The 13,142-nt window shown below is 43.6% G+C and overlaps 1 protein-coding gene across 3 annotated transcripts in view; it reads left to right on the plus strand.

The window, feature by feature from the left end:
• Nucleotides 1-13,142, plus strand: part of phf21b (PHD finger protein 21B) — a 90,891-nt gene that overhangs the window by 36,076 nt on the left and 41,673 nt on the right. For all 3 annotated transcript variants that reach the window (XM_063460224.1, XM_063460222.1, XM_063460223.1), the window contains exon 2: nucleotides 7,782-7,826. In XM_063460224.1, the coding sequence (XP_063316294.1) occupies nucleotides 7,782-7,826 (45 nt within the window). The remainder of the gene's footprint in view (nucleotides 1-7,781; nucleotides 7,827-13,142) is intronic.

Consider the following 13,142-nt stretch of genomic DNA (forward strand, 5'->3'; position numbering starts at 1 on the left):
GCGTGTTGGGCAGAGAGGTGAGGCTGTAAATGTTACCGGCACTGCTCAGGTGCCTTTTACCCACAGTGCTTTCGATCTGCAGCTGCTCAAGGGCCTGCAGATAAGAGTTTGGCTGCTCAGAGCGGATTAAAGATTTGAAGGTGTAGAACTGTACTGAGGAGGATGTTTCTTTCGCTCATGTCCATTACCAGGTTTGTAATAAATCTTCAAACCATGTAAACCCTGGTCTAAAGACAGGTCAAGGTGAAGATGAAGTGAAAATGAGTTGAAACATGCTAATGTTTAGCAGGAGTGATTTAACAATAAACACTGAGTGCAAATCAGGCTCTGGCAAAGACTAGTCTGCACCCTGCCACAAATCAATCTTTAAACCAGTTCAAAATCACTCCAAAATAAAGTCGAAACTTAAGCCTGAATTTAGTTCATCTTCATTTCCAGAACCACTCTAAACCTAGCCCAAGATGCTCTCAAAATCAAGTAACCCGTAAACTGAGCACAAATTTTAAAACTAGCCTGAAAACTGTTCAAAATCAAGTTTAAAACAAACTTCAAATTTAGTCTAAAAGTCTAAATTTAGACCTAAATTCTTAAATACCCAGAATCAAGCGGTAAACCAGTCTGAGACCAGTCTGAAACCTGTTTAAGCCTGCGAGGATAAATAACTTGGTGCAAAACCTCTGTGGGCCAGACTTGGTCCAAACCTCATGACATGGTGTAAGACGCCTGTCATCTGGCCCTTATAGGCTGGTTGTGGCTGCCTTCCTCTGTCTGTTAACATTTAAAATGCTGGAAAACCTCTAAAACAGTCTAAAACAAGGAATCTTACTCACCAAAGAAACCATTGGACAAACGTTTAAACACTATCATGGTGCAGCCTCTGGATTAAAACTTCACCTCACAGTCCATGCAGTAGCTGCTTATATAATTCAGACTGAAAACTGGAGGTGGAAGACCAGAAGCAAAGTTTTTAAAAAGTTAAAGAAATCATTTGAAGATTATGAGGGTCAGAGCACCTTCGACTGATGAGGCTAGTTCACGATGTACGCTAAGTATTTTTTTTTAAAAGATTCGTTTGTTTATCCTGGTCCTAACGAATCCTGCTTTAGATTCTACACGTGCTAATTGATGGAGAAGCTTGTTTGCTTTCTGGGTATTTGTATTGTATTCTCTGCAGATTTAGACAAACTGTCTCATGGCATAAACAGTGAAGTGTTTGATCCCCTCCCTGTGTCACTTCATTCTTCAGAAGTGTTTCAGGAAGCAGTGAACAGCACACATCCACTGATGTGTGGCAGTAACAGCATCCAGGTGTTTCTTCCTCCATCACAGATAACATGGTCAGCGTGGTGTCCCTCCTCGGCGATGATGTACAGTTCAGTCTGTCGAGGCTGTAATGGATTTTGAGTCCCTACATGGCCGGCTTCCCTCTCACATGTGCAGCAGCAGAGAGAAAAGACAATTTCATTTACCTGCTTCTAATGAAAAGGCAATTTGTTGTGTGATAGCATGAAGATGGAGTGGGACGCCGGCGTCGTCCTCCCTGCAGGTTCGGAGGAGAAATGAATGGCAGTGTGTCATCTGCAGCTCCCAGAGGCAAACTGAGAGGCAACGCCACGTCTGCCGCTCCATAAACTCAATCAGTTTCTGTACAGCAACCTGCTAGACACCAGCTATCAACAGCCCCCTCTCAGCACTCGCCTCCGGGGTTTGATGCATGATGGCAAAAACTGGAAGCGGATGGAAACTATAGCAGCAGCTGAAAAGCAGAAAGATATTTTAAAAGCCTCCTGCTATGAGTGACCACTTAGACCCAGGTAAAATGCAGGCAGGATTCAGCGTCTTAATGGATCCTTTCTTTAATCTAATGCGCTCGAAGTTGTTCCACCTGCCATCTTTTTTGTTCATTTGAAAGGTAAAAGCCCAACAAGTGGTTTGTTTTTTAGCCACATGCAGAGTTTATAGCACTATTTCAAACTGTTACTGCAGTGCTAAAAGCCAGCCCTTCCTTTGCCTTGTCCTTGGCCTGATGGGAATCTAAAACCTCAAAAAAGACCACATTGACTCATCTCTTTAAGTCAAACATGGACATGTTTTGCAGAGGGTAAAATCCATTTTGGACTTTATGGACTGTAACATGTCACGTCATTTGGTTGGCCTGGCATCCCCTGATAAATGTGCAAATCCAAATGGCACCATCAACGGGCCCAGAGTGCCTCTGGACACAGCTGGGTAGACCTGCAAACATATCAGTGACACCTGCAATGTAGTGCTGAGCACTGGCACTCCGCTGCACAGTCGTTGCATCAAACCCATCCCGGGTTAGATAAAAAATGATAAAACAGCCGAGGCTGTGTAGAAATGTTTGAAACAAAATGGAACAGAAATAAAACCTCAACTCTCAGATTCATCTCATTTCTCGACATGAATGCCAAATCCAGTTCTTTCAGTCTTAGGCTGCTGTGATAGACAGCCTAATCTTTCACATAATATTGAGTTGAATTTCTTTATAATTTGAGCAATCTGAAGGAGGCCCTGGATTGAGCCTTCGGGAACTCCAGCTGCAGTTTAAAACAGTTTATAAGTTGTGAAAAATCTTTCTATTTTCAGCTGATAAATAATCCCAAAAGACTGTAACTATATTTAATAGTCTGAGTATTATTTGTACCTATGTGGCTTCTTAGCTGAATAGGGAGATTCATAAATCCACATTTAACCACCTTATTAAGACCTCAGTCACTCAGGCTTGTTGGTGATCTGGCAACCACCGGTTGCTGTCGGTAATGTATGCGCGGCTGCTGGAAGTTGCTAGATGAAATCGGTTGCAAAGGGTGCTGCCAATAACTTCCCTGTGATTGCTTCGGTTGCCAGCAGGTTGCATGAAAGATGCTAGCTTGTCTGCAAACTGGAAATGGAGAACGTTTACCTTCACCATAAAAGTCATGACTCATGGCTGCAAACAGCACATTTTAAAACAAAAACACTCTGGTGTCTGGTTTATGTCACACTTTTTGTTTCCTGATTGAGAATACACATTTTTCTGGTGACCCGAGTTTGCGGGGGGGGGGGGGGGTCACTGAACAATCTCTAGGGCTGTGTGAGTCATTTAGCTGTTATCTAAGCAGAAAATAAGAAACCAAAGAAATAATAATAACCTTTCAAAATTACAAGCTAGTTCTTCACATCTTCTCCACATTCCTCATATAAAAAAGCTTTAACACAGACTTTGATAACAGGAACCCCAGGGGTGAGATTAATGTGCCTATTAGGAAAGTGAAGGCAATACCATGACTGTTTTTCAGCTGTGAGAGGTTGTACTGGGAATGTCGGCTGATATAAAAGAACTCTGATTTTGTGTATTTATAACCTGTAAAACTAGTAAATAATGGGCTTTACTGGTTAGTCACAGCTTGGAGGGCCTTGCTGCTTTCCTCCCAGCACTGCTGTAAATATAAAATCTGATTTCTCTAAAACTTGTCAGAGCAGCTGGCAAATGGAGCTTCCAGGAGCTTCAATTAATTAACATGTAGAAACTGTGTCCACAGGCGTCCTCACTGAAGCTCCAGCAGTCATTTTCTGTAACTAAGTGGCTCTTTCTCCTGCTGGAGCTGCGAACATACGAAAGCCACGCCGCTAATTGAACACCGGCATGTCGGAGCATGTTTCAGCTTCATGCTGCAGTCAGCTGCTGACACTCCAGGGACAGGGCCCCCTTCATCACCTCCTCCTCGCCTCTGAGCCCCAGCCTCCCCGCCTCCTCACACCTCTAGTCCTCAGATAGTTACCTACTGTCTCCTCTGATTGGCCTCTCCAACACCTCAGTCAGCATCGTGAATCCATCTTCGGGCTCGCCTGCCCGGGCCTGCTGCACTCCGAACATGAGGAACATCTCCAGGTCTGCTTTTTTACAAAATCAGCTTCAGAGATTTGTGGGCTCATTCTGCTGTTCCATGAAGATCAGTGTGTTTTGTTTTGTTTTTTTCTTTCTCCCGCAGTCAACAAAAAGCTCAGAATTTAATTTGATCTGTGGACTTGAACATTTTACACATTTTCTTTCTTTTAAAGTTTCTGGTTTTAATTTCACCCAGACTAACATGTACAGACTGTTTTACATCAGTTTAAAAACAAGTTTATTTACTTCATTAAATTAAAGTTAGTTTTGAATCGCTGTCAATGGCTTCACTTTGCCTGATCTGGAACCTGCTAACATCAACCAGTTCATTAAGCACCCCTAAACTTACTGTTTGGTTAAATAGAACCTCTTTTTTACCTGTTTGTAACACTTTTAGAACCTAAAGTTATCGGTTATGTTAAGATACTTTAAATGTCACTACTATTATAGAGTGATTTAATCATGGCCATTGAAACAGTCACAGCTTCACTAGAGCTGCGCCACCTCGGGCATCTCACCTTTAAACCACCAACTTTAACATCATCGTTGTCACCTGGTACCCGATAACCATGACAAAGTTAAATCAGTCTTATTTTAGCATGACCAGCATTTATTCAGTGATGATTCAGGCATCGTGTTGCTCTCTGGGTTATTTGTGATTTGGGGTTTTGGACTGAACTGGACAGCAGGGCGCTGGGAGGAAGACGATGAGGCAGCGGGACAGGTGGCCGTCGTTTCCCACGAGGCTTTGCGGCGGCGGCTTTGAGAGATGAAGCCTGTCACAGTTAGCCAAACAGCGCTAATGCTCTCCCCAGAAAGCCTCCAAACGCTAACAGGAAAGCAGAGCCGGCTGTGTTTGTGTGCATTTTGAACAGATGCTCTGGCTGTAAATATGGGGGGTGGGGAGGAGGGGGTGCCATTTGTTTTCATTTTTTTGCATTCGGGGGGAGGAGGGGAGAAAACAGCCATTCAGATTCAGTGGGTCTTCTGAATGAGCCTGCAAACCAAATATTAGTGTGCGAGCAACACACACACACACACACACACACACACACACACACACACACACACACACACACACACACACACACACACACACACATCATTTTCATAGTATTTTGTTTTTTGGCCTTTCATGGAGAAACTGCAGCTTTGCTGTTTTTGCTGCTTGTTCATATGTTTGGGGGATGGTGTCGATCGTGTTTCTGAGCATCTCCTGCGCTGGATGAAGCTCTTATCTTTTTAAAGTGCTGCAGTTCTTTCTCCCTTGGTTTTTAGAGCAGTCTCTTCAGCTTTTTATGAGCTCTTCATATGTTCATGTGCAGCACGTGTTTTAAGTTTGTAAAAACTGTCAGTGTATCTACAGCCAGTGGGCTCACGGTGTCCTGGCATTCTCAGCTGACTTCATGTGGATATGAAGCTGAGGATCAGGAACACAGCAGCAGATTAATTATTGACCCCCTGCTGTGGATGAGGTCAGAGGGTCTCCTTGTCCTAATGTGTTCATTTTAGCCTAACCACAGCTCTGTAGCTAGCCACCAGGTAGCACACTATTATAAGACAGCAAGCCTGACTTCACCAGCCCTCCAAACAACACTGCTGTTTAGTTTTTTTACGCTTTGTTTTCTTCCAAAGTTACTCCACAGCGGTGTGTTTTAGTGTTTTAGAAATACTATTGTCAGAAGTATCTCTGCAGGTATACGTCAGTTCACACAGGACCTTGTGAACGCCCTGAGATGATGGACAATATGAAAAATATAACACAAGCGAACCATCCGTGACTGGTTTTGTTGCAGATAATGTGTGGTTGTCCCTGGTGTTTGTGGGCGCGCCATGTTTTGAATGAACTAGACTGTCTTGATGCATAATAAAGATGGGTGAAGCCACCAGGAAGTCACCTTTGCAGCTTTAATAGGAGAACCAGCGTTCAGCATGTACGCTGATGATACTGTTCTGTATATGGAAAATAATAACCATTGTGACGTCACACATTGACTTTTGGACTCAACATTCAAAAGTCCACCTGCCACTCTAATAGGCCACGCCCCTAATAATGCAAACTTTAAGCCATAATATAATTGAAACAGGTGTGGTATGAAACAGTTATGAAGGGTACAATTATCGATAAAGGATAAACCACTTTCTTTATCAGGCTGTAAACATGTTTAAGTTTTAACATGGGAGTCTATGGGGACTGACTTACTGTTGGAGCCTCTGCTGGACGTCAGAGGAGCTGCAATTTGTGGTACCAGTTGATCAAACCTGCTCTCTGCTCTTTGTGCCTCTAACTGGTAAAAGTCAACAGAGGAAAGCATTTTAGGTGGTGTAGCATTAACCCCAGTAACAGTGGAGATCAAGCAGAAGCTCCGTCCTCTTGCTCTGCGCTAGTGCTTCTGTGGTGGTCAGGCTCGCCCTTGGCGACCACCCCTCTGCAGACTGAGTCTGGCTTCAGACGCAGCAGCAGTGAATGAGTTTGCGTTGTAAAGTGTAAACGAGGCAGACGTGGTGGGTCGTTGGGACTGTGCAGTGCGGTACTCTCTCTCTCTCTGACGTCCTCGCTGCAGCTGATTTGGAAACTATCAGCGCTCGGCTTGTAAATTTCCCCAGTGTGAAAAGCAATGCATACAGAATGAATCCGCCTCTATTTATCTATCTGACTATCCTCACATGCCTGTACACGCTCGCCGCGCGGCAGCCTAACGCTGGCCTGCTGCGGGGAGGTAAAGAAATAAATAAAGTCTGTGCGCAGCTTCAGTTTTTCCGCTCGGCTCCCCAGACGTTTCTACACCTATCCGTTAGATTACAGATGACAAATAGACCCAGATCCTCCTCTGCCGGCTGCGTCGGCCCAGCTGTGACGGCATTTCGTCCTCCTGAGGTTTCACCGGCGGCTGTTAGTGTTTGTTAAAGAGCGGGGCGGGTGAGGAGGGAGGAAGTTTGCAGCAGAGACACGAAAACCAGCCGCCGATAAATCATTTTGTTCCTCGATTAACCTCGGGGACCTCACTCTGCAGCTACTGCATGTTATTACAAGTGTTTTCCAGCTGAGTGCGTCTTCACTGATTTATGCAATATTTCATTTACAGTTTCTGAGTCGGCGCTCTGCAGCATCTCAGTTTGTGTGCAGAGACAAATCTCAGCGGAGAAAAAAAAATCACTTATTTAAACTGATTTCTTTTCTGTTTGAAAAATGTCTGTGAGTCCTTTTCATCGACCGAATATTTGTGTTTCAAAGTAAAGAGGTGCAGCCCCCCTGAGACACTCATCTATCAGCTCGTGTAGGTTTCTCTGACTCAGGCTGAGGTGAAGCTTCAGGCGTGGTCCATCAGCACATGTCAGTCACATCGAGTAGAAACATGACAGTTCAGCCTGCAGGTGGGGGGCAGGCTGACGTAACATGGACTCATGTACTGTATTCAAGATCAAATCTGCTCCTTTATTTGCTTGTCTCTTTCATTTCCTGGGCTGTGTGTGTGGCCCTGGGCCTGAGCCCAGAACACCCATTGGATAGTCAGATTCAGGAGGAGGAGGTGCTCTGATCGTGAGAAGAGTCTGTCTCACCAGCCTGATCAGGCTACCTGTAGGGAAAGAGGTTAGCAGCACCTAGAATGTTCATGAATAGTAAAAACGAACCAAGCTTCATCCTCTGATGCAGGTCTATGTTTTTTTTCGGCTATCAAGCTATCAAGTGATAGCTGAAAATATTCACAGTATGAAGATTAAATTCAGCGTGGCTTCATCAGATATAACAGTTACTGTCATCACTTCAAGATGCTTAGGTGTGCTTGTGTAAAGTCCTGAAAAATAATCTGACCTTTGACCTTTGCAAAGTTGTTTGAAATGACATGAAATCATAGTTTTACTCACGTTTCTTTCTCCTTTTTCTTTGCAGAATCAGACGTTGTGCAAAGGCCTCAATGAACTTCAGAACGGACAGGTAGGTCACATGATGGTGTCTCTAGAGGTGTGCATTCACCTGAACAAGCTCCTCCCACCTCCTCTCTCACTGCTCCTGCTGTACGTCTGTTTCTTCACCCTGCGGCTCATCTTTCTCCTCTGAGGAGAAACCAGTGAAAATAAAATGCTTCGGCCACATTTCACTGCCAGAGCTGCCGCAGGTGGAGCTGACTTCATGGATGATGTGGATGTGTCGGCGGTGGTTGGTTTGAAGTTGTGGTGCAGTGTAATTGGGCGGTGTGATCTGTGACGTGAGTCCGAGGGTCTCCGGGATGATGTCCTAACTTTCTCTGAAGTTTGTTGATTTTTGTTGATTTTTCCTGCCATTGATAAAAGGCGACAGGAGCTGAAACACGGCCGTAACCGTTTCCTTTGTTGCGCTCGCCGGTGCCGGTGATGCTGAGCGTTTGTGATGGCAGCGAGATGGCTGAGGAATGTGAACAGGCTGAGAGGACGCTTCCAGAGAGCAGAGACAAAAGGAGGAGAGAATAAGAGCCGGAGATTCATTACACGTCAGTTTAATTTCAGAGCTGCGATTCATTACGTGCTGGAAGTCGATTTGGCCGCTCGTTGCGGCGGTTTCTGCAGGCCCTCCCATTTATTTGGTCTCTCAGAGGCGAGCAGGCGGAAGAAAGAGAACAAACCTAATTAAGGCGAACCCTGTGATGGGTGGATAATTGTTGTGAGGCATCAGTGTGTGTAATTGAGGCTGGATTTGTTTTACAGGTTGTAAATGTGCGTTTTCCCCCTTTGGATGGTTACTGCAGGACTCGTACACGTTTGAACGGTGTCCAATCACCGCCACAGGTGACTGTGGAAGGTCATTAAAGCAGTTTCTTGAGAACCGTCACTCAAGGGGCGCCCACAAAAAATAATCTGCTTTCTGCAGAAACACAAACACAGAGTTTACTCCAGCTATTTTTTTCTGTGGTTAAAGACTCTGATTGGCTCCCTCGGTCCTCCCCCAGCCAAATAAATGAAGAGTGCAGCGTGGAACACCTTCCTTTGTTACCTCCCCGAGGTATAATTAGACACAGCCAGAGAGGGAGATCAATTCTGAACATCATAATACGACTCAGAGTGAAGCTGTTAAATGATCCTCAGGAGACCTGCTGGAGCTGCTGCAGTGTTTAACAGCCAGCCAGCATCAAGGGAGGCCACGCCGGCTTAATTCCCTCCAAACAGAGACGAGGAGCAGGGACGTGTGCCTCCGACCTCCAGTCACCTGTTTCATCTGCACACTCAACCACAGACTGTATACAAAAGATGGTCATAGACAGTGTGACATCACCCACTTATGTGGACTCCATTTTGAAGCTTCAGTGTTAACGTACAGGCTGCCATTTTATTATTTTTTGGACAAGCGGGTGGAGTTATCAGCTTAGGCTTGCTAACAGAAACTCCCAGTGCTCAGTAACCTGCAGTTCCTCAAACGGCCACTAGAAGCTCCAGCAGTGAGTCAGAATGTTTTTGTAACTCAATATTTTAAGTTGTAACCTTAAAGTTTGCATCATCATTATATTATTATTATCTTTGTCACTTGGGCCATCTTTTTATACAGTTTATAATGCCACCTTTGAATACTAGAAAATAAAATCCTAGTTTCACATACATGTACAACCAGCACATATCGCCCCCTGCTGGTGTGTCCCTGTGCTGCACCACAGTACAGCATGATTTGCTTTCCTACCCTGAAATTTTATCAGTGCTGTGAGCTGTGAGCAGACAGGGGAAGTTTTCTGTTTTTCAACCTTACAAGTTGTCATTTCATTGTAATTAATCGCTATTTATTTCATGATGTCGTCTTATTTTTAGATATTTCAACAATCTAAATATTTTCAGATGTTTCTGCAGCAAATCTTCCAAATGTTCAAACTAGGTGTTTGTTCAGATTTAGTCTGGGGTGAGAGGGGATGAAAACCAGCCTGACTGCGAGGAGCTTGCTGAAAAGAAGCACCGGATCATTGATATACTCTGGTGTTAAACACAGAATTCACTCAGACGTGTCTCCAGTTTTAAAATATTGTTCTTTTTTTTTGTCGTTGTTTTTTTAACTTTTTGCATTTAATGATTAAAAACCTCGTGTTAACATTGAAAGTGTTTAGAATATCTCAGATAAAAGCTCGTTTCTTGATAAAATATAATGCCCACGCTCGGCCACATCACTCGGTAAAATTGCTTGGGCGCTGAAGGGTGAAGTGAGCCTTCTCCAGAAAGCTCTGATTGTTCCTTATTGGAGGCTTTTTATCGGACTTGGCAAAGAAGGCAGCCCCCTCTTCTTCTTCTTCTTCTTCCTTTTTTCTTGCCCCTCCGACTGTGACGGTGTTCAGGACTGTGTATTTGCTTTGGGTTGGCGGGTAAATGTTGACACGGTGGATCTGAATGAAAGCTTTTCCTCGCTGCTGAGAGAACAGAGGACTTTTGGAAGGTGGTTTGAGGCCTCCCATCATCATTTTCTCCCCACACCTGTCCCACTCAGCGCCACTGCCATCAGCTGAACTGGTTCTGACCTGCTCTTCCTGTCACTGCAGCCTCTCTGCAGACTCCATCACGTCTCACAGATCTGCCTAAACTACTTCCCTCTCCGACTCAATCATTCGCTCCATCCAGCCCATTATGGCGCCTTTAACAAGCGGCCGAGCCACTGAAGCCCCCCCGCCCCCCCCCCTTTCCTGCTCATCCACAATCACTTCAAATTAGATTGGCGAGTCAATAGAAGAGTCAATATTTAATTTGCTCATAGCAGGTGGTGATTCAGGCGGAGACATGGAGGATCCACCGTGAGGACGCCATCCTTCACATGAAGTGCGCTGAACTGATAAAATGTTCTGAAAGAGGGGGAAAAAAAGGAGGTCATGTTTTTGCCTGGAGATGATACTTTACAAAGGCTTCAGGGGAGTCGACTGTAATTGCCTAATGTTGACTGTCAAGTAGGGCTGCCAGGATTAGTCGACTAGTCACGATTACGTCGACTATCAAAATCGTTGACGACTTATTTAGTAGTCGATGCGTCGTTTGAAGATTTGTAAGATCCCAAAAGATGCAGGAATAAGTAGTAGGATTTAAGAGTGTAATAACTGACTGAAACAGAAGATGGCAGCACTGCATGTACAAGGATGCCAGCTGCCGTTAAACCCCGAAGAAGAAGAAGCAGTGTCCGGTATTGTAGCTGTGTCCAAATCCAGGAACCGCATCCTCCTGTGCCCACATTTGTAGGCCAATTACGTTACAGCGACACGATGAAGACTGTCCAAATTCGAAGACTCCGACAAATGCGCCCTTTATTTTCCCAGATTTGAAGGATGGGTCGGGTGTATACTTCGTGGCCCAACCTATCCCAGAATTCATAGCGCGGCACAGCTCAGTTTCCAACAATGGCGGCAGCTAGTTAGTTTTAATATTACTCTTATTATTCTTTCTGGGTCACAAAATAAATGTTTAACATATTTTCAGGCGAGAATGTAACTGTGTAAACCTCAAATATCTGCTCAGTTTACCAAGACACCACATATTTTCAAAAGCGCTCCGACGTTTTCGGAGACGTCTGTTACCCACCAGCTCGATAGCTAGCCGGGGTTCAAGGCTCACTAGAACCGGTGAGAACAGCGGACTCCCGGCAAATCGTTTTCAAACCCACCGCCGTCTTTCGCTACTCAGGTTAAACATGATATATAAGTCACTTAGGTAACTTAAAAATGTTATTGTTTGGCTTTTTTCAGTATTTTATTTGTTCCTGAGTAAATCGGTTTGGCTGAGATTAAAGTTATAGTTTTTACACAGCTGAATAAACGTCAAGCAGACAACTGATTATCAGAAGTGTGAGATACTCGAGAATTTACTCCAGTGTCCTGTTATATTTTAGATAGCAAGGAGCAGACGGCTGAGTTTATTAAACTTCACCGAAACAATCTGCAAATGTCATTAAAATTTAATAAACTATCATCTTGTCTTTATTTTTAGTTAGCACATACCTTAAACACTTCAAGCTGTAAGCTAATGATAGTTATATAAGAGCAGATGCATGCTGGTGCAATAAGCTGTACGTTTTACGTCCAATGGATGCATGATCTGATTAGTCGACTAATCGCAAAAATAATCGGTGGCTAGTCGACTATCAAAATAATCGTTTGTGGCAGCCCTACTGTCAAGTCACCTTTTTTGGAGCCTCAGTGAGGTTAGCTTCCATCGACTGTAGGGGTGATTTGCTTTTGGACTTAGTTTCACGGACAGTCGCCACGCCTCGCCTCGCCTCGCCTCACCTCGGCGACCATCCTTCCTCGGGTACTACAGAACTCTCACACAGTGGTCAGCCAACGAGCTTCATTCAAACTGCTCAAGTGATGTCATATTTGCCTTTTACAAGCAGTAACCTGAATTCTGACTTATATTTATAACTGATTCTTACATGTGTGGTGTGTGTTATCATCATATAGAAGGTAGAGTAAAATGAAGAGTAAGTAAAGAGTTAAAATAATGTGTCACATTTGACCTCTGACCTCTCCCTCAAGGTCAATAGATTGATCTGAAGGTGAAGGTGATAACAAAGCTACATAGAACTAGTGCTGGGCGATATGGAAAAAATATTTATCACGATATGAATTATTTTATATCACGATAACGATATATATCACGATATACGACCTGACCTGTGGTCATCTGGAAAGTACGCAGTCTGTAAACAGCGAGTGCCGAGGGTGCAGTCTTTGTTTTGAGTTACCGTAAAGTATGTCGCAAATCCGGGTGCACGTACAGCAGCAAACCATGAGACGGAGTTTCTTTGCGAAAAATATCATTTTTTATACCATATTATTTACTTGCATAAAGTTAAGAGCATGTATAGTGAGAAGACAACACTAATATATTTGCCACAGGCTATTTAACCCTTTAAGACCTACCATAGAACCAAGTCCGCCAGAGCTTATCTTTATGTTTTTACATGCTGTAGTGCCATTTGTGGGAGTATTTCAAGTTTCCATATATCAATACAACCGTTATAGCCCAAATTTTAATAATATGTATGCATTAAGTCCATAGTAACTACATAAATTGCAAAAACTTGTAGTGCAATAAACTACAAAAAAATTGAAAATCGTTTTTTTGTTTTTTACATATATTTCTAGTTAAAAAAAATTTAAGAGGTGTATCCCTCAAAACTGTAAATACAAAAGTTTCCAACCACGAGAAATTTATTTTGAGTGTCTTCATAGTTTTATTTTTGAGATACACAAATTTTTATATACTACAGGAAAAATGAAAATAAATATTATAATGCATCAAAATAAACTATTTCCAACAG

Source organism: Pelmatolapia mariae, linkage group LG17 (genome assembly GCF_036321145.2).
Source record: "Pelmatolapia mariae isolate MD_Pm_ZW linkage group LG17, Pm_UMD_F_2, whole genome shotgun sequence".
Classification (NCBI taxonomy): domain Eukaryota; kingdom Metazoa; phylum Chordata; class Actinopteri; order Cichliformes; family Cichlidae; genus Pelmatolapia; species Pelmatolapia mariae.